The sequence below is a fragment of the Labrus bergylta genome, chromosome 9 (genome assembly GCF_963930695.1).
Source record: "Labrus bergylta chromosome 9, fLabBer1.1, whole genome shotgun sequence".
Lineage (NCBI taxonomy): Eukaryota > Metazoa > Chordata > Actinopteri > Labriformes > Labridae > Labrus > Labrus bergylta.
This window is the reverse complement of record NC_089203.1, coordinates 29,689,064-29,714,218: the sequence shown is the minus strand read 5'-3', so window position 1 is coordinate 29,714,218 and position 25,155 is coordinate 29,689,064. Positions and strand designations below refer to the sequence as shown.

General features: G+C 44.1%; 1 protein-coding gene across 2 annotated transcripts in view; it reads left to right on the top strand.

The window, feature by feature from the left end:
* The window catches only part of LOC110000457 (C-terminal-binding protein 1), a 25,841-nt gene extending 3,252 nt beyond the window's left edge, over positions 1-22,589 (top strand). Inside the window, exons 2-11 of one of the 2 annotated variants that reach the window (XM_020655737.3) lie at positions 8,807-8,961; positions 10,356-10,500; positions 11,646-11,749; positions 12,062-12,164; positions 13,459-13,583; positions 15,810-15,899; positions 16,252-16,382; positions 17,554-17,681; positions 18,369-18,483; positions 19,597-22,589. In XM_020655737.3, the coding sequence (XP_020511393.1) occupies positions 8,807-8,961; positions 10,356-10,500; positions 11,646-11,749; positions 12,062-12,164; positions 13,459-13,583; positions 15,810-15,899; positions 16,252-16,382; positions 17,554-17,681; positions 18,369-18,483; positions 19,597-19,792 (1,292 nt within the window). In that variant the 3' untranslated portion in view covers positions 19,793-22,589. Of the gene's footprint in view, positions 1-8,806; positions 8,962-10,355; positions 10,501-11,645; positions 11,750-12,061; positions 12,165-13,458; positions 13,584-15,809; positions 15,900-16,251; positions 16,383-17,553; positions 17,682-18,368; positions 18,520-19,596 lie in introns of both variants that reach the window. The other variant, XM_020655739.3, reaches the window with a different exon arrangement.
* The last annotated feature ends 2,566 nt before the right edge of the window (positions 22,590-25,155 follow it).

The following is a 25,155-nucleotide window of genomic DNA, read 5'->3' as shown; positions in this document are numbered from 1 at the left end:
CTGCAAGTCAACATAGACCTGCATTAAAAGCATCAATTAAATTATACGACAGCAGACGCAGCAGAGTTTATTAATAGAGCTTTGTGAGAGCTGATGTGAGAACGCAGCAGGATATAATCAGGAGAATTCACCTGGAGCCAGTGGGAGGAGCCAGTGGGAGGGGGTGGTGACCTTTATTCCCTGTGATCGCTGCACGACCATAGACTGTCTGCACGCCACCTCTACCATCTCCGTGCTCTAATCAACCTGCTGCTGCATGTTTCCTGTTCTCCAGGATGTTCTTCTCCTCTCTTTAGTTCACAGTGAGATTCTCTTCAACTACACGCAGCACTGATAGAAAGACTAATATTCTCTTTACAGCGTCGTATAGAGGACTCTGCTGCTTCGTCCTCCACGTCTTACCTCAGGAGACCCCCCCCCCCCCCCCCTCCTGTCTGACAGGGATAGTATCCTGCTGTGAGGTGCATGTGTGAACAACCAGGTCAGGAGGATTTCAGCGGCAGTACTCCAGTGATGTGAAAACAGCTGATACATGAACTCTTTTATCACCTCTATAATCCACTAATGGAACAAATGTTCTCCAAACTGACCCCGATCCACTTGAACCTTCAAAGTGATCGTGACTTCTTCCTGCATTTTAATCCAATAGAACAACCAGTCACAGTCTATATACTACAGTGTAGTATTTCCTGTAATGCAAGTATTACTCAAGACATTTTTAACCTTCTAGTTTTTATGACAGCTTACAAACCAGCGGTGTCGAAGGTGACACGCATCACGGCGGATTCTCACAGGAGAGCGGTGAAGAGCGGTTTTCCTCTGAGTGAGGGTGTGAGTTTTAAATCAACCTGATGAGCACACGGGGTCACATTCGTTTTTTTTCTTTCGGAGGAGTGCTTTAAATTCTAATGAAATGATTGATTTCATTTTGCCATGGCAGGCTTCATAATCAGCCTCTAGAGTCTGAGCGGCTGTGGCTCAGTTGATACTTGGTAGAGTCGGACGTTCCGGTCGGGGGTTCGATTCCCCAGCTCTTGCAGCCACATGTCTGATGTGTCCTTGGGCAAGACACTTAACCCCAAGTTGCTCCCTCTACTCTTTACACAGCAGCCTCTACCATCAGTGTGTGAATGTGTAGGTGTGACCTGCAATGTATACAAGTGCAAGTCCATTTACTATTTGATGCAGCTGCAGGTGTGTGTGTGTGTGTGTGTGTGTGTGTGTGTGTGTGTGTGTGAGACTTCCATTAAGTTGTATTGATTTTTGCCTATGCAGTTGTAACTATAGGGTGAGTAGTGTGCCTCTAAACTCAGCCTGCAGAATATAATAACAACATGAAGTGTGCAATGTTTAAACATTACTTGTGTTTGCAAAATGTTTCTCCTGAACCAAAGATAGAAAATGAAGGGGAAGTTTGAGTTGATCTGACTCGGGGCGATTTTAGGTTTCCAACTTTAAGGGGGGGCTCTGCTCAGACGTGCATTCAAGTGTTGATTGCTCCTGCTAAAACAAGTAACATGTTGTTGCACGACAAAGGACATTTTTAAGAAAATAAAATATTGAATACTCTGTTTTTGGGTATTGCATTTTACATCATTATCTTATAGTTCAAAGCATCAATAAGATTTTACTTATGTTAACCTGCCTCCCTCAGCGACAGTAAAAAAGTGCTTACATGACTCAATTCTGCAGCAGTGTTGTAAAAAGCTCCACCTTCATTACGCCCATGAGACAGTCATATTGATTCTGCAACGGCGTCCCCCATTGGTGTCCCAGTCTGTGAATTCACATTGTGTTACGGCGTTGTGAAAGCTGGAGAGAGCAGGAGCTTTACACACACACACACACACACACACACACACAGTCAGACATGCACACACTGCTCTTCCTCGCTGTAACACATCTGTTACTACCTCTGAAGACGGCACAGAGAGGGGATCACTTTGTCCCGCCCTGTTCGCCTTTGTGACGTTCATATTGAAGGCGAAACGTCACAGGGGCGGAAATATTGTGCCTTGAAACAGCACTCTGAAAAGGGCTAAATTTACAGTACGCAGTAATTTAATTAAATACTTGTCGGATTTCAAAAATCTGGCAGGGCACTCGGCCATGATATTCAGGGTTGCTGAGATAAAATGTGAGCTCATATCAGCTCCCCTAACAACGGTCTGAAATCTCCTTTGATCTGCATCAAAAAGGTGTAAAGCATGGTCATAATAGCCAGACCTCCATCCAACAGGGAACATGAATACATGCTGCAGTGCTTGTTAACATAAGAAAATAATTATCTTCTTTTCAAACAAACAAGTAAAGTAACAGAACTGCACAACTGAAGCTTTAACCTGCAGGTTGAAAGTTTGACGGGGATTCGTTTCCTGCAACTGATCTGCTGCCAAACACTGTCGTCTGTTTTGCTGCTGGCGTGTCTGTAATGGGAACAAAAAGCGGACAAACCTGAACCGGCCTGCTGACGCTGTACCTGTGACTCAAGACCTTGTAAATGTATGTGTAAACACGCCATTGTTTTGGTGTCTATGCATGTGTGTGTGTGTGTGTGTGTGCGTGTGTGTGTGTGTGTGTGCGTCTCAGAGGGAGACCCAGAATCCATGCGAAGCTGTCATTTCTATCTGCAAGCACTCAGTATGTATCATATATCACCGCGTATCAGTCGAGTCAACCTGCATGGAGAGGTGCGCTGAGTCTGCACCTGTGTTTGTGTATCTGGGTGGGGCAGCATGTGTGTGTAAGTGTGTGAGAGAGAGAGAGAGAGAGAGAGAGAGAGAGAGAGAGAGAGAGATGGAGCACTGGAGCACTGGTGGTGTTTGAGGTGTCAGAAGATGGAGACAGAAAGACTGCAGAAACATCAGGCCGCCTGCCCTGAACACTGCGTACCTGCACATTCAAAGAAACTCCAGCAGAACACGAGAACACTGCTTTTTGTTTCCAGAGAGATGGAAGGGAACAGGAGAGGAAAAAAAGGAAGTGAGATAAAGTGAAGCCTGGAGCAATGAGAGATGGAGATCTGGCAATGAGGCACAGAGTGATGAAGGGACGGCGAGATCAACAGCGAGGGGGCTCAAAGACGAGGCGGGGGGGGATATAGGGGCTTTTTTAACCACGCCGTGTTGCTGCATGCCACCGGAGCCAGCAGCATCATAAATCACCGCGCTCTCCGCACAATGCTCGCAGGCGGCTGACTGATCACAGGTGCAGACAGCCACGCTCGCCTCTCTTCTCTCTCCTGAACAATGAGGAAGACAAACACTGGAGCTGAAATGTGTCATGTTGGAGCAGTTCTCTTTTTGAGTTCGGTCAGAGTGGGACCAAAATAGATTCAATTCTGGATGTCTGAACTTATGCTAATAGCTATTCCCAGTAACTAGTAGTGCATCTATTTACCGTTCACATTCAATAACGCTGTTAAAGTTACAGACATTTAGAAGCACCTCCAATGCTGTATCCATTCTATAATACATCCATCATGTTTCTGACAGCTGGCGACTACCTACAAACATGGCGGCTGCAACGAGAGCGTCTTATTCTGGAGCGATGAAGAAACTGAGTTTTGCCTTTCAGTCATGAGAGAATTAAATATAATTGGAAGTTTAGATGGAAGAAAGAAATGGTGACCTATTCAAGTCTGTAGTGAAGAGTCAACAGGACGCCGGGTTCCAAACACGTACGGTCACATTACAAAGTACTGAAGACACATGTGGCTAAACATCAGATCACACATCGTTAGCATTGAATAGTGCTAAACCCTCAATAAGCCACAGTGGTCTCATTTCACTCAGATTTCTAATTTGTTGCTGTTTGTGTTGTAAAAAATAAACATCACAGCTGCCTGCACAAATAAGACGCAGCAATCAGAAAGCAGGATACTCATTTTGATCATGACATCATTACACAGAGATATGAAGAACCATGTGTCTCTGTGTGTAAACACCAGATCCTGAATCTGATCCAAACCAGCATGAGACTCATAACCAGGATACTGAAGTCCATAACCAGGAACATGCAAGTCATTTTTGTTTCCTTGTTGAGGCTGGCAGACCTCCCCGTGACCCGCATGTAAAAAAAAAAAAGAAACAGGAAAAGGGAAACAGGAAGATCGTTTCTGTTGACTAACAGTCTGAAAATGTCTCATCCGCCCGGGATAAAAATCCAGTTGTTCTCGTTAGCTGGTCACTGACAGCCGGATACAGGCAGGCTGCAGGGCTTTCATGTCCTCAGTCCAAACAGTCATTGGTGGATTCTTTTCCCCCCATCTCTACATGTCAGTCAAATGTCCTTAGTGTCATGTTTGTGTGATTGCAGTATTTTAAAACAGATTCAAAGGACCTCATGCTGCCACAGGTCCTGCAGCTCATATTGTTGATTTAAAGGAATAGTACTTTGCTTCTATTTTTGTTGCCATCTTGGCAGCGAATCCGTTCTACTGCACTGCTTTAAAGTGTTTAACCAACACTGTAGTAAATCTGAATTAAAGCGTGGCTGCAGAGAAACCCTGGGTAGATGGGGGTGGGGGGGTGTAAGGGGAGAACTGGGGCTGTGATCCCCGTTGGCAGTCAGGAGGCCTGTTTGCACTGGGAAAGCTCCCAGCGGTCATCCCACCCCGGGGCTACTTGGGGGGTGGGGGGTAGAGAGAGAGAGAGAGAGAGAGAGAGAGAGAGAGAGAGAGAGAGAGAGAGAGAGAGAGAGAGAGAGAGAGAGAGAGAGAGAGAGAGAGAGAGAGAGAGAGAGAGAGAGAGAGAGAGAGAGAATGAACTGAAGAATGGAAAATTATGAGAACGGAAAAGTACATATCGGGACATGTGTTGGCTTTTATAGTAATGGGAATGAGAAAAGCAATTATTTAATATAATGAAGAATTGAATGAGGGTTTAATGTGACTATAAAGCGAGAAAATACATTCAATTAAAGAGATGAAACAGATAATGTCCACTTCTGTTTGAGTTCATATCCTGAGAGAGGCAGTAGATTTATATTTAAAGTGTTGGCACTGAGGTGTGTGTGTGTGTGTGTGTGTGTGTGTGTGTGTGTGTGTGTGTGTGTGTGTGTGTGTGTGTGTGTGTGTGTGTGTGTGTGTGTGTGTGTGTGTGTGTGTGTGTGTGTGTGTGTGTGTGTGTGTGTGTGTGTGTGTGTGTGTGTGTGTGGGCGAAGCAGACACAGAATGAACAGGCGTTTTATCATACTGTACTGCTCAGCAGTCAGAACGAGAGTGGCTGGTCCTCCCAAGGTCACGCTCGGTGCTGGAATGAAAGCTATTTCCTCCCCTCGCTCTGTGACCGAGTGTGAGCCCGAGAAATGTCTGGAATCTCTGCTACTTTTCCAAAAACACCACTCTGCCGTACAACCGATTATTACACTGAGTGAGCAGATTTTATTATTTTGTGTATGACAGCATCATCTCTGATTGTTCCCAGGAGGTTTACCGGTCAAATGAAATGTGCAAAAAAAGAAGAGTCTGTAGGCCGGAAGCAGCTGCTACAGGCAATCCTGCTACTTGTGATTATATCTGAGATACAATGAAGGCTGTGTTGAAGCCTGAAAGTACTTTTTGCACTTGTTCAATTCCAATTTCTCAGCCATGCACCATTGATTTTGTGTCGATGTGAAAGTGCAATGGCCTTTAGGCAAATCCTATTATGGAAAGCTAATGTTTTACCAGCTCCCATGAAGCACTGTGAGCTGGATTTGAGTTTCACCTTATTGCTCGTGCTGCTCTGCTTCATCAGATCAGCTTTCATGCTGTAATCTGACATCGCCGATAAGAAGACAATAGAGAGACTGAGTGATGGATTATGCTAAACTGTGAGCTTCTCTGCAGCTGTAGTGTCAAACAATGCGGTTCATCATCCAATCGGAAGCGCTGTTGGACGTGTACAACACAGGTAAATGGAAGTGAGGTGTTAAAAACATGAAATGCAGTGATGGTGTTAAGACACATATCTCATTCACAAAAGGTGTTTCCAGATTATTTCTCAGGTTATCAAATTAGTAGTTGAATGACATCACTGCAACCTAAAACCAAAAGCAACCGACAAATAATACATGAAAAATACTCAGGCTGTAAATATCAGTGTTCTCATACTTCCTATTTACAGTGTTTCAGACGGCTGCCTTGGGGTGCAGGACAGCCTCGCGATTGGAACCATTGTCGCAGCCGCTCTGGGTTCAGGTCTGACCTCTGCCCTTTGCTGCATGTTGTAGTCCATCTTCCTGGCGTTTCCTGTCTCTCGTCAGCTGTCCTATCCAATCAAAGGCAAACAGCCCAAAATACAATTTAAGATTTTTTTTTAAAGACAGCTACCTTAACAGCAAGCACGCTCCTCCTTAACTACTGCAGCAGAAAAAACCCCACATTGAATAAAATCTTTCTGCGTCTCTATGTGAGATCTGTCGGATGCTCTGTTCAGATTCCCCCCACGATTGATGATCCGCCTCTTATTCACTGTAAATATAGGAAGTAAATTCAGTCTTTTAACATATATTCATTCACACGGCTTTCGCAGCTCTCACACAAAAACATGTTGTAAAGTGATGACAGTTCATTGTGTAGACTTTCCTCCGTCACAGAGCGCTGTGTTCAGTCAAAAGAATGAAGATATAGACCCTGAACGCACACGCCTACTTTGGTGTGTCGTCTGGCCGCACAGCACGCTCTGCAGCTGCAGCCATACATACACCCACATACACACACATCTGTTTAATGAACGTTGTGTAACAGTTAATACTTTTCACATTACAGACTGTCGTTCTCAAAATTTTAAAAACACTTAATTACGTAACTAATCTAAAAGGATTCGTTGCAAGTTTTAACTATAATAGATATACAATTTCCGATCCTAAATACTTGTTTTCTGTTATAGTAAAACCCTGAACACTGCAGCACACTGGAGAATGACCCAGAGATGCATGCATGCTCTGTATACATTATTTCCTCATGCATGCACACTGGCTCACTCAAGCCTGAGTGTGTTTATCACAAACAACAACATGGACAAGCCTGAGCTAGAATGAAATCAAGTGTGTTCCAGCCTTTCACACGAGAAAAGAGGAGGCTCATCCATTGACAACTGTCCATTGAGGTTTATTACCTATTTATGTTTTGTGCAGTTCGACTTATTCACTCACACTCAGTACAACACAGCCTTCACCTTCTGGTCACCGAGCTGTTCAAAAGAAAACTGGCAAAAAGAACCGGCGAGCCAGCCAGGTGTCAATAAGACATCATGTTAGAATATTTCCATGCATCAGGGATTTTTATCAGCTACATTTAAAAACACTGATGACAAATGTCAGACCTCTGAAGTCAGAGGAGGTAGCATCATGCTAAAGTGTTTAGCACCCAGGCTGACAGTAGTTGTGGACAGTAAACTGGTTTTATGCTCTGCCACAACATGGATTTTTCCAAACAAATTTGCAGTTTTGATGCTGACAAACTTATTTCCACAGATCTGATAGTCAGGGATCTTTGGCATTAAACAAACGGTAACAAAGAGGTCGTTTAAACTGGAAAAAAGTATCAAACTTAGAGACTGCTCGATGTATATCTGGATGTCTGAGTCGTAAAGAAAAGTTTTTGAGACTTATTTTGAGTGAAGTGACAGAGTTTGTTGCTTATGTGAGATGTCAGCCTGCACGTCTGAGATAGAAAACAGTCAGGAGTGAGTGATGGGCTCGCTCAGCGTCAGCAGAAACCAGAATCACTCTGCTCTCCGATTCTTTTATCTACAAGGCTTCAGAGGGCTGTCAAATCTCTGCATGTCACAGAGACCCAATTACATACACTGAATCCACATCAGTCTGTCTCTCAGATGTCTCCGAGCTTGGTCAGTATGTCTTTCAAAGATTAACCCTTCAGTTACCATAGAGGAGAGACTAACCGAGAGATACAGTAGACAGCATATAGACCATGTTCCCACGGCGGTCATGTTGCTGTGACGACACGCTCAGTGTGGGAAGCCCAAATGTTGTCATGTTTCAAAGTTTCTAGATTTATGAGGAAGTTCACACTAAATGGTGGGCTGGGCTGGCTGTAGGGCCGCGAGGGTCGGTGTACAGTGACAGTAAATGGATCATACAGGCATAACTCGCTGTTCAAGTAGCATTTCACTGTCGACCAGCCTACTTCTAAAAGTGGGGGGGCATGTGTGTGTAGCATGGGGTTACCATAGACTGTAAATATTAACGGACGAAGCCTGAGTGACGTCAGCCATCTGTTACAGCAGGGGGCTCTGGACTTCGGCATTGGCTTCATTTTGGAAGACCAAAGGTTGCCGCTTGGGAGGGACATGAAGTGCACACTGCCATATTATCGTTGTGTTTTTGCCTCCCATTTTTTTAAGTCATATTTTTTACTATCTGTGTTTTATTAGCATACCTGTCTTTAAAATCACTGCCTGGCCGAAAGAGTCCACAAATCTGAACACAAAGGCAGAAAAAAACATGCTTTCTTATAAAACAGAGAAAAACAGCTGCACACCCCCAGAACACAACATTTTGTGTGAAGCAGGTAGACAGCTGAGAACTTCCTTTTTGTATTTCCTCCATGCTTCCTGTCACAGTTGTCATAGCAACTGCATCAGTGCAGAGCGGAAACATTATGGGATGCAGCATCGGGAACAACAGCATAGCTTCAGTTCTAGGTTTCTGACTGACTAACTGAAACTTGAAGATATGAGAGTATGTGCACGCCTGCAGCAACACAAGATTTCAAGCGTCTGTAAAGGGGGTTTTAGTTGTGTATGTGCTTCATCACAGAATTCATTTGAACAGATTGTTTCTTTTTTTTTGTGCGTAGGCATCAGACCACCCATTATGAATGGGCCTATGCACCCGCGCCCCCTGGTGGCGCTGCTGGACGGGCGTGACTGCACTGTGGAGATGCCCATCCTGAAAGATGTAGCAACCGTTGCCTTCTGTGACGCCCAGTCCACACAGGAGATCCATGAGAAGGTAACACACTTCAGCTTTACTATAACACACACAATGTAAGTAAGATCATAGAAATGCTGCATGCCAAAACTAAACGCGGAGCGACGTTTCAGATCATGAGGTAAACGTATGTTGGAGTAATCCCAGGATGAGTCCGCAGAGGGCGCTAAACAGCTTGTTCTGCAAAGCACGCCATAGTTCCCCGATATGAAACAGACAAGACGGCCTCAAGCCTCTACGTAAGCTGGTGAAACCTCTTACATAGACTCTTTTCTCCCAGCACTGGAGATCAACCCTCCCCTGGCAGCCCTGCAGCGTTCTGCTTCCAGAGAGCTGGCCAATCAGAAGAAAGGGGGCACATGTGGAGGGAGGCCTTAATGAGACAGCAGAGGCTGAAATAACGACACTATCAGATAAACAAGTTTTCTGAGCTGCAAATCATGCAGACCTACTCTACAGGTCTCACACTGACAACACGTGAACATGAGGAGATCTTTGAAGAAGAGAGCAAACTCAAAATGTGGGTCAGGCTCGTGTCTTGCCACTGTCACTGTGGAGTGTAAATGGGTTTGTATGTCTGGCAGGGTTACGTTTGGTTCTGGGTGTCTGCCAGGCACACTCTCTCTGAGAGCGCGCTCAGTAGGCCACAGCGTGGGAGAAACAGATGGCTCTCCCTCGCTCACTATCTCTCTCTCTCTCTCTCTTTCCCTCCATCTCTGGCTGTCTACTGAGCAGCCACCTCATTGTGTAATTAAAAGGGCTTCTATATTGTAATTGAACCGCATGTCATTTTCATCCTCTCTTCCACACATGAAGACGAGGGCTGGCATCATAAGGAAAATCAGCAGAAAACCAATTAGAGGCTGAATGAAACAGTTTTCACGCCGACAAAGACGAGCTATCGGCTTTTGATTCAGAATATTTTCATTTTTAAACAGCAACAACAATCCCATCACACTCCTGCTGATATGAGGCGTGTGTAACATGCAGAGACACCTTATCTGGATCCCTGTGGTTATAAAGGATTAGTTTCCATGGTAATACTGAGGGACAGCTAACAGTCCTTGTTGTTTAAACAGGAAATATAAGAAAACATGTCAACTGTGGACACTGAAAAATCCTTCACCAAGATGTTTATGGAAACCCTGAGCTCAGCTAACGGTCTCTCACTGGTATTGATTTCTGCAAAGCCATGCTCACACCTACACACACGCTGCTGATGGCCTGACCTTTAACAGTGTCTCTCACTTTGTTGAGCCTATCTTCTGCAAACAGACACCCTTATGCATGCGTGATTATCGGTTTCATCTGGGCTCCCTGTGAGCACAGAGGCTAAAGCAGTACGGGTTTAGATATTTCACCACCACACGTGGTTATCTGTCTATAATTTAAATAACTTGAGTATTTGTTTTCAGGTGTTGAATGAAGCTGTGGGAGCTCTCATGTATCACACCATCACCTTGATGAGAGAAGATCTGGAGAAGTTCAAAGCTCTGCGCATCATCGTCCGCATCGGCAGCGGCTACGACAACATCGACATCAAATCTGCTGGGGAACTTGGTGAGAACACACACACACACACACACACACACACACACACACACACACACACACACACACACACACACACACACACACACACACACACACACACACACACAAAACACACACATGTCCACACAGACAGGAGATAGGAGGGGGAGTGACGTCTATACAATGTGACTGCTGCACGGTGCATAGAGTGTCTGCACGCGTCTGCTACGATCTCTGTGCTCCACATTAAACGGCTGCATTACGTTTTCTGTTCTCCAGTATGTTCTTCTCCTCTTTTTTGTTGATGTTGTCATGATATAAAGGCAAACATTTTCTCATTATAGTGATTAATTGACATTGAATTCCTCAAGTTGGAAATAGTGCCCTATTTGATGTTGCATAGAGAACATATGTCTTAAATCAGTGTATGGATTTTCCTATAAATCATTAATTTGGCTTGTTGTGATCGAACTTTTTTAATTACATTTGTCACGTACCCCTTGCAGTACTCCCACGTACCCCTAGGGGTACACATATCCCCATTTGAGAAACACTAGTGTAGAGGACTCTGTTGCTTCGTCCTCTACCTCTGCGTCATCTTTTTTTTTTTAAGTCATGTCTTACCTCGGGAGACCCCCCCGCCCCCCCTCCTGTCTGACAGGGATAGTCTCCAGCTGTGAGGAGCATATGTGAACAACCAGGTCAGGAGGATACTGGAGCAGTCCTCCTGAAATGATCTAGATATTTTCAGGAGTGCAGATGTGAAAATGTCTCAGGTGTAGCCAGTATATCTTCATATAGTTGACATATTTCCTTTTCCATCCATCGTTATTGTTTTACAGTCCAACTAGGAGCTCAAGGCACGAGAATGAAGTGCGTTTAATGCCACTAATAGGTATTGTCTCGTCTGGACTTGGTTATATTTGTATTTAAAAAATGGAGTCACTACGGCTCCTCATTAAAACTGCAGTCTGTCCTAATATCCTCTATCTCCTGCCACCAGGAGGCTTCGCTATTTAAAGTTTTCAGTGGAGTTTGTAGAGAAATCTGCTTACTCACGACTTCATTCTGCACTTTTCCATAAAGAAGTAACTTCCACAAAACGTCATCTTGCTCCTAAAAATGTCCCCAGAAGCTATGACTAATCCTTATCTTGCTCTCTGGTCCGACAGGCATAGCCGTATGTAATATGCCAGCAGCCTCAGTGGAGGAGACGGCAGACTCCACACTGTGTCATATCCTCACCTTGTACCGACGCACCACCTGGCTGCACCAGGTTTGTAACATTGTGTGGCTCATGAAAAGGACTGAGATCAAGTGTGTCTAAATGAACTCCACTGAAGACGGCTTCAGTTGTCACACTTTTAACCGGCAATTACTAAAAGTCATTGATGTTAAGATGTAGAAGGCAATGTGAAATTATTTGTGGATGGAAGAAAAATCTTTATTTAGACTCTCGTTTTATATATTCATGATCATCTAAAGAGATTCAGACTGAAATACACCTGGTCTGGGTTTCACAGAATCTGGATTTCTGCTGTCTGAGAGATATTTGCACTAATGTATTTTTTTTTGTTCTTCATGTCAGGCTCTCAGAGAGGGCACGAGGGTGCAGAGCGTGGAGCAGATCCGAGAGGTGGCGTCAGGAGCTGCGAGGATCAGAGGAGAGACACTGGGACTTATAGGGCTCGGTGAGTAACAACACCTAATCAGAGAGACCTACAACATGCTGTTTAAAGGAGCAATCAGTAAGATATCTACTGAATTCAATGATAAAAAGACCTTACTATCTGATCAGACATTAAGGAAACATGCTATGTTGAAGTGCTGGCTTCTCTGACAACAATGCAGCAGCCAGTATGTCCTCCTTCTAACTTTAGATTCTGCTCCTGAATGCTCTGGATTTGTTTGGACCAGAGAAGGTAGGCGGTTTTAAGACCCCCCCCACACGGCCGTTTTGGACGCCCCTCGGTTTGCCAGATATGAGAGCAGTTATCAGGTCAACAGGTGTTGCAGCGATGGAAGCGGTCAAGAGAAGTGGTTCAGATAGAAGTTGTAGTAAAAGTGTCAGTGCTGTAGGCTAGTTGAGTGGAGAGCTACTCAATTCAAACAGGGGTTGTCAGCTAAATCTCAATTCAATCGGCCCACTGTCTCAAGTGTAAACTTCCCGTGGGTTTTGTTGTCCAATCACGATCGACTCTCTCGCTCGTCTTAATGCCTTTTCAAATATCATCCAAAAAACACGATGCCGTCGCGTTTTCCTTTTAAGTTTCTTGAATGTTACAATTAGTCTGATTTTCTAACTCTCACCTGCTCCATCCGAGGCAAAAAAGTCACACCCATGTGCAGCACAAACAGGGCTAAATTCAAAGTGGTGCAGAGGGCATAACTTTAAGTTGGTCGGGAGTTTCAGCTCTAAGTCCGAGGTAACGTTACACCCAGGTGTTCGCCCAGCTGGTGCATTTGGCTCCAGGCGGTCGATAAAGATATTTAACACCGGACCAAAAATTAGAGCAACATTGCCAGATGAGTAAAAGGTTTGAAAGAGTTTTTATTGTTTCATCTTCCTGGTACATGTTGCTCAGACTGACACACCGTTGATTTGTAGCTCAGGAATAGAGCTGAAGTTTTTTTTAATCAGGGGATTTTTCTCTCTTTTGCATTTCCACTTTGAGAAGTTTTGTCCTTTGCTTAGCTAAATTGGCTTCCTGAGAAGTAACTGCCAATAACATTTAAGCGGATTAAAAAGAAGCAGGACGTAAATCTCCTCCCTGTACAGTCTGGAAGCTTTTCAAGTCATAATGAGCAGCTGTGTGCAGACAGAGAAATCTGTGCTTTGTACAAGGAAAAAGACACAGGTTAAATGAGACGCAAATATGCTGTTTTGAATGCTCCAGTTCAACGTGAACTCATGTGTTTAATGTTCCTGTTTGTGAGTCAATATGTGAGCTCCTCCATGCCTCATGTGTACTCGTGTGTTTCTAGGTCGAGTCGGCCAGGCTGTAGCCCTGCGAGCCAAGGCCTTCGGTTTTAATGTGATCTTCTATGACCCATATTTGGCTGACGGTGTCGAGAGATCCCTGGGACTACAACGGGTCACAACACTACAGGTATGACAAACAGATGGAAATGAGAGGGGACATCTTTAATCTGCCGTGTGAGCAATCTTCCTGTCGTTTTACGCTCGTGTGTTTAATCAAAATATGATCTAGTTCTGTCCTCATGTCGCTTCACTGGCTCACAAAAAGCCTCAAAATGTATTTGACAGTTGTGTTGGTATTTAAAGCCCTGAATGGCTCGGCTCCCCCCTCCCCTGTACATGACAGACCTCCTAAGCCCTTACACTTCCTCTAGGCCCCTTAGGTCGTCTGCCATGGGCCCCCAGCCAGTCCCTCATTCATGTCTGAGGCGCAAAGGTGATCGTGCTTTTTGCAGTAAAGGCCCCTAAACTATTTAACAGCCTTCCCCCCTCCATCAGGTCCGCCCCCTCTGATGACTCTTCAAGTCCCGCCTTTAAAACTTACTTCTATATGTCAGCATTTCAGTCCTCTGGGCTCCTTGTTGCAGTCTCTGTGTTCTTATCATTTTTCAGCTGATCCAATTAATGCTCTTTATAAATAAGTCTGACTTGACTTCCTTTAGTCCAGTTAGTAAGGAGCTAAAATCAACACTGCAGAGCTAATACTTACAAACTAAATTAAAGTGATGAAGCAAATAAAAATACTCAGAGCTAATCAATTTGTATTCTTAATTTTCCTTTCTGTGTTTTGCAGGAACTAGTTTAGCGTATTAATGTAATTTGTGATCATAAGGATACCGTTGCCATAAAGCCAGCCACAGTGGACATCAGACAGCTGCATGTTGTTAAATCTACGTCTTGTTGTTGCTCTTTACTGTCTGTGGGTTGGAAGCTGTTTTTGTTTTATTTAGCTGCTCTGCACGCAGCCCAAGTATTAACAAAATATTTCTCCCATGACGGAAATATTCAGTATATGCTGAAGAGCCATTTTCACTAAACTAAGGCAATAAAAAAACATCATGAGTATAAAATGTAAATAGATCCAGAGTTAGTCTGTCATTATACTTTTCTCTTTGCTGAAAAAACACTGCACTCTCTGGAATCACATTATGAAGGAGTGATGCCCTCTTGTGCTTCTTAATGGTCAGATTTTTCTTTAATGTCTGATCATATACACTGCCTGTCCAAAAAAAAAAGTCGCCACCTGGATTTAACTAAGCAAATAGGTAAGAGCCTCCCATTGGGTAATAACTGCATGGGCGATTATCTTTCAGCTGGCAACAAGTTATTTAACCCCAACTGATGCAATGAGTAGCTTCTCATTTCTTAAACTACTATGTTGAAAGACCCATCCTGTGGTCGTGGAAAAGATGTTAAGTCTGTTTGAGAAGGGTCAAATCATTGGCATGCATCAAGCAGAGAAAACATCTCAGGAGATTACAGAAACTACTAAAACTGGGTTAAGAACTGTCCAACACATTATTAAAAACTAGAAGAAAGATTTACCCAGAGTGATCAGGGTAAGAAGAGAGGCAGATGAAGTGATGCACCCATCATGCCTAGTGCCTACTGTACAAGCCTGTGGAGGCAGTGCTGTGATCTGGGGTTGCTGCAGTTGGTCAGGTCTAGGTTCAGCAACATTAGAATGCCCAAAGAATGAGGTCAGCTGACGACCTGAATATACTGAATGAACAGGTTATTCCATCAATGGATTTTTTCTTCCCTGATGGCACGGGCTAATCCAAGATGACAATGCCAGGATTCATCGGGCTCAAATTGTGGTGGAGTGGTTCAGGGAGCATGAGACATCATTTTCACACATGGATTGTCCACCACAGAGTCCAGACCTTAACCCCTTTGAGAATCTTTGGGATGTGCTGGAGAAGACTTTGCGCAGTGGACCGACTCTCCCATCATCAATACAAGTTATTGGTGAAAAATGAATGCAACACTGGACGGAAATAAATCTTGTGACATTGCAGAAGCTTATGGAAACAATGCCACAGCGAATGCGTGGCATAATCAAAGCTAAAGGCGGTCCAACGAAATATTAGAGTGTGTGATCTTTTTTTTTGGTGGCGACTTTTCTTTTGGCCAGGCAGTTTAGTAAGGTCACTTTATCATTTCAGTCTCTACACATCTTACTGATTGGACCTTTAAGTTATTCATGAACAAAAGCTTAAACTTGTTTTTTTATGGAAAATCTGAAACAGAGTTCTTTTGAGTGTGAAGCCTCGAGTAAAGAATCAGTCGTGTCCAATAGAAACAGAGAGATGGGATTTATTCCTGACACTTTCTTTCTACATTTCTCCTAAAGGACCTGCTCTTCCACTCCGACTGCGTCTCTCTGCACTGCAGCCTAAACGAACACAACCACCACCTGATCAACGACTTCACCATCAAACAGGTAGAAAGGCCACAGCACACACACACACACACACACACACACACACACACACACACACACACACACACACACACACACGAACAGCCAGTCAGTCTCATACCCACTCTGTGCTTTGCAAAGATGGTATAAGCAAACAAGGACTCTCACTCATGTTAAAAAAATGTTTTGACATATTATGACATTAGTTTAGACTGTTCATGTGAGTGTGTGTGTGTGTGTGTGTGTGTGTGTGTGTGTGTGTGTGTGTGTGTGTGTGTGTGTGTGTGTGTGTGTGTGTGTGTGTGTGTGTGTGTGTGTGTGTGTGTGTGTGTGTGTGTGTGTGTGTGTGTGTGTGTGTGTGTGTGTGTTAAAGATGCGTCAGGGGGCGTTCCTGGTGAACACAGCCCGGGGGGGTCTGGTGGATGAGAAGGCCCTCGCTCAGGCCCTTAAGGAGGGGAGGATACGTGGAGCTGCTCTGGACGTTCATGAGACGGAGCCTTTCAGGTAGCGTTCAGATCAATCAGTTAACTGCTCGATTCTTGAACTGTTTCCTTCTTCTGTCAAAGCTCAAGAAGCTGAATCATCTCGGTCATTAATAAGAAGGATTGTGACAAAAGAATGAGGTCCTCCTCTTAAAAGTGAGGTTTTATTTTGTTCTACATCTTTCTTGGTTTAGTATCGGTGGTTTATTCACTGTTGGAAAACCAGTTCAGCAATCTAAAGACATTTTACAGACGAGAGCTAAATGAATCTAACAATCAGTGTGTTCACTTGGTATGCAGTATCCTGGTTATGAGTCTCATCCTGGTTTGGATCAGATTCAGGATCTGGTGTTTACATGCACACAGAGAAACCTGGTTCTTCATATCGCTGTAAACATGATAAATACAAGTATCCATGTTTATGATTACTGCGTCTTATTTGTGCAGGCGCCTGTGATGTTTATTTTCTACAACTCAAACCGCGACAAATTAGAAATGTGACAAAAGGGACGCCTCTGTGGCGTATTGAGGACTTAAATGCAAACCTTGCGTTGCAGATATACCGTCTCCATCTCATTTCCAGCAACAGGAAAAGAGAGCGACAGCAAATATGAAACATGTCCTCCTCACCTCTGAGTGCTGTCAGCCTGTCACTGCCACTGTGTAGGCCAAGGGAGCAATGGGTGATGATACGCAGTCGTGATTGGTGGGACAGGGTCGTAGTAATGTTTCTTAAGTAGGCCACTTCCCGACGACCTGTAGCCCGTTCACCGCAGACTTGAATACGTCAGCTAAACTTCCAATAAATTACATTTTTATTATTAGCTTGAGGCAGAACTCAGTTTCTTTGTCTCTCCAGAAGTAAGACGCTCTTGTTGCCGTCGCCATGTTTGTTTTGCTCTAATGTCATTTGGCTGAGGCCGCGCCTGGGCAGGTAGTCTGCAGCTGTCAGAAACCGGCGTAAAGAACATGCCACAGTTTCATGGAGTCTTCCGGGAATAAAAACATGGTTCTCCAAAATCAGGATAAGGGCTTATCCCGGTTTGTTTACAGGCACAAACAAAAAAACATGATACTTGAAAAATCAGGTCCATGTAAACACATTAGTGTCCCATCAGTCTGCCATGAATGTGATCTCTTTTTTTGTGTGGCTGTAACTGACTTCACTGTGTACTATTTTTACCACGGGTCAGTTTCAGTCAGGGCCCGCTGAAGGACGCTCCCAACCTGATCTGCACGCCGCACGCTGCCTGGTACAGTGAGCAGGCCTCTCTGGAGATGAGAGAGGAGGCAGCCAGGGAGATACGAAGGGCTATCACAGGTGTGTGCGCACTCAAACATAAACACACACGTACAGACACACACACGTACTGCTTTGATGGAAAAACACAAAAAGAGATATTTTTAGGTGCTGCTGCTGCAGTCGGGCATAAATCATCTTTTTACAGACGGACGTTTTATTTCTGTCTCACCACCTCCTCCTTTCAAGTTTCCTCTTTCTCTTTTTAACTTTCTTGTGATCTCATTCTTTGGTTTTGTAAGAGCCTCAATCTTTTAACCGCTGGCTTAACAGTGACCGTCCACTTTAATTCCTCCAATTCCTCCATTTATATTTCACAAAATCCTCAAATCAATATTCATAACCCTAATACTCGTGACTATAAAGCATTTGATTTGGTGTAAACGATTGGAGAACAGAGAGGAAGGCAAAGGTACAAGACTGTGCACATCATTTATATCTGGGAGTGAAGGAACTACACGTCCCACAATCCATTGCGACTCCAATAAGACCCATTGTACACAGACCTTCTTTTATCTTTATTTTAGAGTTCATATAGTTGATAATAATGTTGTAATATGTTGTCGTGAGTGTTGAACTTCTGTGGCAGCAGCTGACTGCAGAAGTTTGTGAGGACAGTGGACATTTCCATGTCCACTCCTTGTTGTTAACACTGAGCTATCGATTTGTTCCTTCATTTTTTAAATTGTTCTGGACACTGCTTTCCAGGTCGTGTCCCTGACAGTCTGAAGAACTGTGTGAATAAGGAGTTCCTCACCCAGAACAACCACTGGACAGGAGTCGACCCCGCCACCGTCCACCCCGAGCTCAACGGGGCTTATAGGTAAAAAGTGACATCAGGATAAAGAAAGCTGTAGTGGTCAGTACAGTTTGATTTTTATCCCCAAACTCTGGTAAAGTCATTAATCTGTGTTACAATAAGAATTACAATCAGAACCTGTTTTACTGGCCAAGTGTGTACGCAACATGAAAGACATTTCTACATGACTTTAAAGTACAAACCAAGCGGCAACCTCCGGTCTTTAAAATGAAGCCAACGCAGAAGCGTAAAATCCTGCAGTTCTTCGAGTGTCCACTAGGTGTACAAAGATGTCTGACGTCACAGTTTAAATGGCAAATGCAAACGGTGGTGACTCGCTAAGAAACTTTCTCATCTGTTTCCCTTCATACAGTCGTCCAAACTCGACTCGAGCTCGTCTTTCAGCTTTACCTCCCAGTTGTTAACACACACTCAGCATGTGAGGTCACCTCCATTTTCTTTGCTAACATGATAATCTTTGAAGCGTACTTTCTGATTCCACAAACTCTTTCCTCGTAACCTGAATGTCTCTGAAGGCTCTGATGACTTAGAATGTGGAAGCAAGCGGCTTAAAAATATGTTGATGTTTGATGGTAAACAACGGTCCTCAAAAGCTTCTGAGGAAAACACCTGCTGTGTCCATGTGCTCCTCAAGTTTTCCTTCATGCCATAAAAGTATGAAAAAGTTTGAATGTATAAAAACACAACAACAGCACTTGAAGAAAAAGCCTTGTCCTCTTAGGTGTTGATGTGTGTATTGATGTCGCGGTGTGAAATGTTTCTGTCGTGGCATACGGGGCTGCAGTCGGGGTTCTGGGGTCAAAGGTCAACTGCTGGTGATGTGAGGGTAGGGAGAGGCAGATGCTGCCGTTTGTCTTCGGTCGGGTCCTGCAACAGCAGCACCCCAGACCCTCGGGAGGGGACTTGTCACTTGCAGGACCCAGCTTGAAAATCACGGCAGTCTACTGTGACTGAAGGGTAAAGACGTTCCCGTTTCAAATGGCGAGAAAGTGACTTGGACTCGCCTGCCCTGTCATATTACACCATCCTCTTCAAATGATACATTGTTGTTATTGTTTGATGCAGTTGTGCTCGGATGACTCAGTCCCCCTCCCTCCCTCCCTCTCTTCTTCTCAGGTATCCTCCAGGTGTGGTGAACTTGCCCGCTGGGGGCCTCCCGCCGCCCGTCGAAGGCATCGTCCCAAGCGCCGTGCCAATGTCACACACCCTCCCGCCCGCCCCCTCACACCCTCCTCATGCCCCGTCTCCTGGACAAAACACAGTCAAGCCACCAGAGGGCGACAGAGAGCAGCATCCAAACGACCAACTGTAGCCACACACAACAACCCCCACAAACACACACACACACACGCACACACACACAGACACAAACACTCTCGCCCCATGTCTTCTAGTGACTGGAAGAGGTTGTCATGGCAACCAGACTCATAGAGATACGATTCCTTGTGAGATGTTGTTATCAGACAGGTTCACAGAGTGTCAGGTGGACGGACAGGTCGACCTCAACAACAACGATCGACGCACGACTCTGGCGTCACAGCGGCGAGATCACACTCTAAAGACGAAGAGGAACTGGAAGAGGAAGAGGAAGTAAAGGGAAGCACTGCTGAGAGCCACATGTCACATCACAACGACAGTATAAAGTCCACTTTCCTCTGCCGGAAGTTAAAGGAATGATGACTATCTACTGAATCAAAATCTGCTGTTTTAGACGGAGGAGTGTCTAAAGCGTGAGCGGCCTGTTCCCCGTCTTTCTCTCTGTGTCTGTGTCCTTCCCTTAGTTTGAACTCGTAGGTTATGAAATGAATGTAACCCGTCTCGTGTACAGTTTTTGGACTTACCGCAAGAAAATACTGATATTTGTATTCCAGTCTTAAAAAAAAAAAAAACAAGGGTTATGTGATCTCTCTGTGTAGCCAAACTGGTCTTAGAATACAATATTTGTTAGTTTTTCTCATGTGTGACCCCAAATTAACAAGCCCCGCCCCTCTCCTTTCCCTTTCCCCCTGAAAAAAAAAAAGAGGCAGCTTTTTGCACACCATCTCAGGAAATGTAGTTTCCGCGGTTGGTATATTATTTTTCTAAATCTTTTTGTTTTTATGCCACTCAGTGCTTTTGTTTTTTCTACCTGCTTGCCTTTTTTTTGTGTCCCACTGCGTTAGCAAAAAGAACTTTAAACAAACGTTTAAAGTTGACCTGATGTTAGGTTTTCGTCTGTTTTGTTTAGGGGGCATGCGATTTATTTTTTTTTGCTCTCTGGACTAAAGGTCTTTGCACACAAGGTCAGATTTTTAGATCTGTATACTGAAACAAAAACGGTACACACACACACCTTGCACACTGAGTCTGATTTCCTCTTGGAAAGTTTGCAGGAGGAGACCATATATCTCATACTGATCTAAATAAAAAAAAAACAGGTGTCTGTCCACTCCTGAAAATAAAAACAAGAGTGAGAGATTCACCGATCACTACGGTCGATAAGGAGCTGCAGAATAATCCTGATCACTTCCAGGTGTATTTCAGGATGTCAGTGGTCCAGATTTACCACAAAGGAAACGATCCTGAACAGCGGCTGGAAGTTTGAAGTAGGGACACACACACACACACACACACACACACACACACACACACACACACACACACACACACACACACACACACACACACACACACAACATGAGATTGCATTTATTTTTTAACGTTCACCAATTTGGACTCGGTGTGCAAAGGCCTTTAGCGTTCCTGTTTGATCCAAATCTTGGGAGTATGTGGGAGGAACGGCTGCATGGCGGTGGCGTGATGGCGTGATGGCGTGATGGCTGGTATGAGACGGTTTGTGTGGATTACCTTTTGAAGGATGAAGCAATGCACTGAGAGTCTGTAGCATCACAATCTCCAAACAGGTTGTTTATGTTTGTCTTCTTCATATCATGATCCAGTACTTCCAACGTGAATTGTCCAGGTTATGAAGCATAAGTAGGTCAAGCCCTCGACCCCGCCCCCTTTTAGCGAGAGATCCATCAAATCCGCCGGATTGAACTCACAAACTCTACGAGCAGTTTCTCAGCAGTTAAAGTCCATTTAGGGTTATATAGATTGATCAGCTTTCTAAAAATAAATAATTGAAGGGAACGACCTTTGAGCAAACAGCATGTCAGACCGTCTAGTAGCCCTTTAACATTTCTCGAGGGGTTTCGTCCTGGGAGTAGCGTTCAGCCGCCCTCCGTGGCCTCTGTGTCTATGTGTACATATGGTGTTCTGCCTGCCTGTGTCGATGTGACTTGGTTGTATCTGTGTCTTAAAAAAGAAAAAGCTCCACTGGGAGGAGGAGGGGGCAGCAGCGAGCACTCCGCCTACACAGCACCTTTACAAAAAAACTGCCAGCGAAAAAAAATCAACAAATAAGCTCTCTGGGAAATCCTCGAAACACTCACGACGATACCAAAAAATATAAGAGCTCTACGGCGCTCTTATTGGTTACATTCCAACGATTGAAGAAGGTGCTCAGTGTTAGCAGCTGATTATGAAATATGACTGATTCCTGCTCAGGTGTCGTTGTCTTGGCAGGACAGCTGAGTGCTTCTTGCGTCCCCCTCCTCCCAGCGGCTGAGTAGTTGAAAACAGTCCACTGTTGCCTACCTGCTCTTCTTCATGGTGAGGTAGTAAAAGTAGCAATCAGGGATGGAAATTTCACCAACTCACCCCCCCTCCCCTCCCCCTGTTATTATTTCACAGCCCAGGTGAGAAAATGAAGGGGGAGCCCAAACATCTTTGACTCTCCTCAGCAGACGCCTGTTGGAGGGGGAGGACTTCTTTCCTGATTTAATCTGTAAGCATTCCTGATTCAAATCGACGGGGTGCCACAGGTAACAGGTGTCCAGGTGCTCCTTGAAATTCCATCCCTGGTGGTGACACACAGTCCACTGTTGCCTACCTTGGTCCCCTTTCTGGTGAAGTAGTAGGCGTAGCAATATACAGTATACATATTCTATATTCTACAGTAAATATCATTATTTTTGGTCGAAACTGACAACCTGACAAAGATATGTTTGTGACTGTATGCATTTGTATGAATTATTTTAAAAGGAAATAAACTGTGGAAAGGTGAACTTCTCGTTCTTTTTCTGTTTTGGGAGTTTAGTGTCTCAGGGTCTTTATCCACCTGGTGTAAGCTTCTTTTTTTTTTCAATTGTCCCCAAACGAGTGAAGAGTGTTTGAGGCAGCAGACGGCCACCCGGAGAAAAGGTGCAGCATCCAGCGTCATATTTCCAAGCGCTACAACTTTTCTTCACTTGCTCACGCCGTGTGCTTCTAGTTTTTCTCTTTTCAGAAGTTTGCTGTTGTCGTCACTAGCACTCTTTTCAAAAGGTATTTTAGTCTCCTCCAGATCGCATGGGTTTTATAATAATTATATTTACTTCGATCTCTGAAAATACAGAAACACAAACACATCGATTCAGCGTGGCTGCAAAATTACCGGACATCTGGGTCGACTGAATTATGTATCAGACTCTTAAACAGCTCACTTAAACACGATGCACTGCTTGTGATTCTCACTCGTACAAACTATTCTGCACACTCACACAGATAATATTAAAGAAGGCTACGTGTGGTGTAACAACTGACTTCTGAAATAGCAAACACGGCAGGTTGCTGCACTTCAAAGACTCTCAGTTAACTCTCAGTTAACTCTCAGTTAACTCTCAGTTAACTTCAACATAACTGGACTTTTTGCAGTAACAGAAGTCTGATTCTCTCACACACTCAATATACTCTACATCTGTGTCACTTTTGTTTATACATTACTTCCATCACTTTTTCTCACCTGGAAACACAGAAACACAAGCACATCAACTCAGCGTGGCTGCATATTACCGACATCTGGGTCAACTGAAGAACACATGGCGTCAAAGACCCCCATGCTGCCCCAAAACGACCTGTGTGAGACTTAGTCCTCCAACAACAAATAAACGGACTAAAGAATTACAGGTGCCTTTATACATGCATATATATCACATTATGACTGAACAAGATAATATACAAACTATCAAAAATAAAAGAATGGGGGGTGCCTAGAGTCCATAATCATGCTTGACATCACTACTGGAGAGATGTCAGAGTGAGGGGGCTGCACATGAAAGAGCCCGAGCAGTTGGGGGTTCGGTGTCTTGCTCAAGGGCACTTCTGCAGTGCTCAGGAAGTGGACTGGCCCCTCTCCAGCAACCAGACCAATTTCCAGACTTGGTCCCAACAGACTGCTGACTCTGACGTGCTATTGTGTCTGCAGTTCACAGCTACAAAACTAAAAAATGATTGATTAGACCAGCAGAACGTGTTTTTAACAAACTTCCCCTCCCTCTGTAGCATCCTGCAGAGGGAAGGGAAGGAGAAAGTTCCCGGTGGTTTCCAATAGATGTCACTAGTACAGCTACAACAGCACAGTGGAGAAGACGACAAACCAGCTGCTGAGGCTCTGCTCCTCACATCTGTTTTCCAGTTTGATCTCGCTTTGCAATAAATCTGTATTCATCTCTGTGTGTTCTGCAGACGTATACAGCGCACCTGTGTCAAATTAGCTCGGTGGTTGTCAACACGTCTACCCGTTATTTACTGCTCAAACATGAAGCAACAAGCAAAAAAAAACACAACAAGCAAAAACAAACAGTTACATGAAGAGCTGTGTGTGTATCCTATAATCACACTGCTTTGGTTTGGCTCGTTATTTATGATGATACCAACACTGTGCTGACTGTCAATGATTCAAAGACCTCAAAATGACCCTGATGTAAACTCAAATACCAAAACTGTTCATCTGAGTTATCAAAAACTCAATCAACACTTACAGATACAGATATAAGTAAGACATGCACAAAATTAAAAAAAATATGTTTTAATGTACAACCATTCAAAGCAGAATTAGTAGACTGAACTATTCAACCAATAATCCAACTGGAAGTGTTTCTGTAGAAATATGATGCAGTTTAAGTTTACAGAAACCTACCCAACAATGTTCAGAAAGTAATTTAATGGAAGAATGTGTGACTTTCTGATCCAGTAGATGTCACCCTTTAGCACCAGCATGAAACCAAAACAAACTTCCTGTTAGGCCACGCCTCCTCCATACTGAAGCCTCTGCTCTCCTCCAGAGACACACCTCCAACCCCTCTCCACTCACATTCACACAAAGGAGATATCAATTAGAACACACCATAATTAAGCACTATTAAGCACAACTAGTGGACAAAATCATCCTCTGCTCGAGCTGCATTGTTGTGTTAGCATGCTAATGTTAGCGCTCTTTAGTTAGCTCGTAGCTTCACATTTCATGTAAACTGACACAGAATGAGCGTGATCTAAAAACTCTTACTAACATCCAAATAATCAGTGAGTATGTTCTTCTTCTTCTCTCTAGTTCTTGACTAAAACAGCTTTTATACACAAGGGGAGGAGCCGGCCGTCCCGTCCATGTAAACACGGCTCTGACAACAACACAGCCAGCGGGACTCGAGCTTCTCCCTCATTGTAGACAGTCAGGACTCAGAGACACATTTACACAGGACAGACTTTATGATTTATTTCAGTGGAACATGTTTCACACTCTTCCTTTAAGAGCCAAGGTCAATTTTTTTTCATCTGGTTTTTCTCCTGTCGGACTCTTTCTGGGCCGTTTAGCCT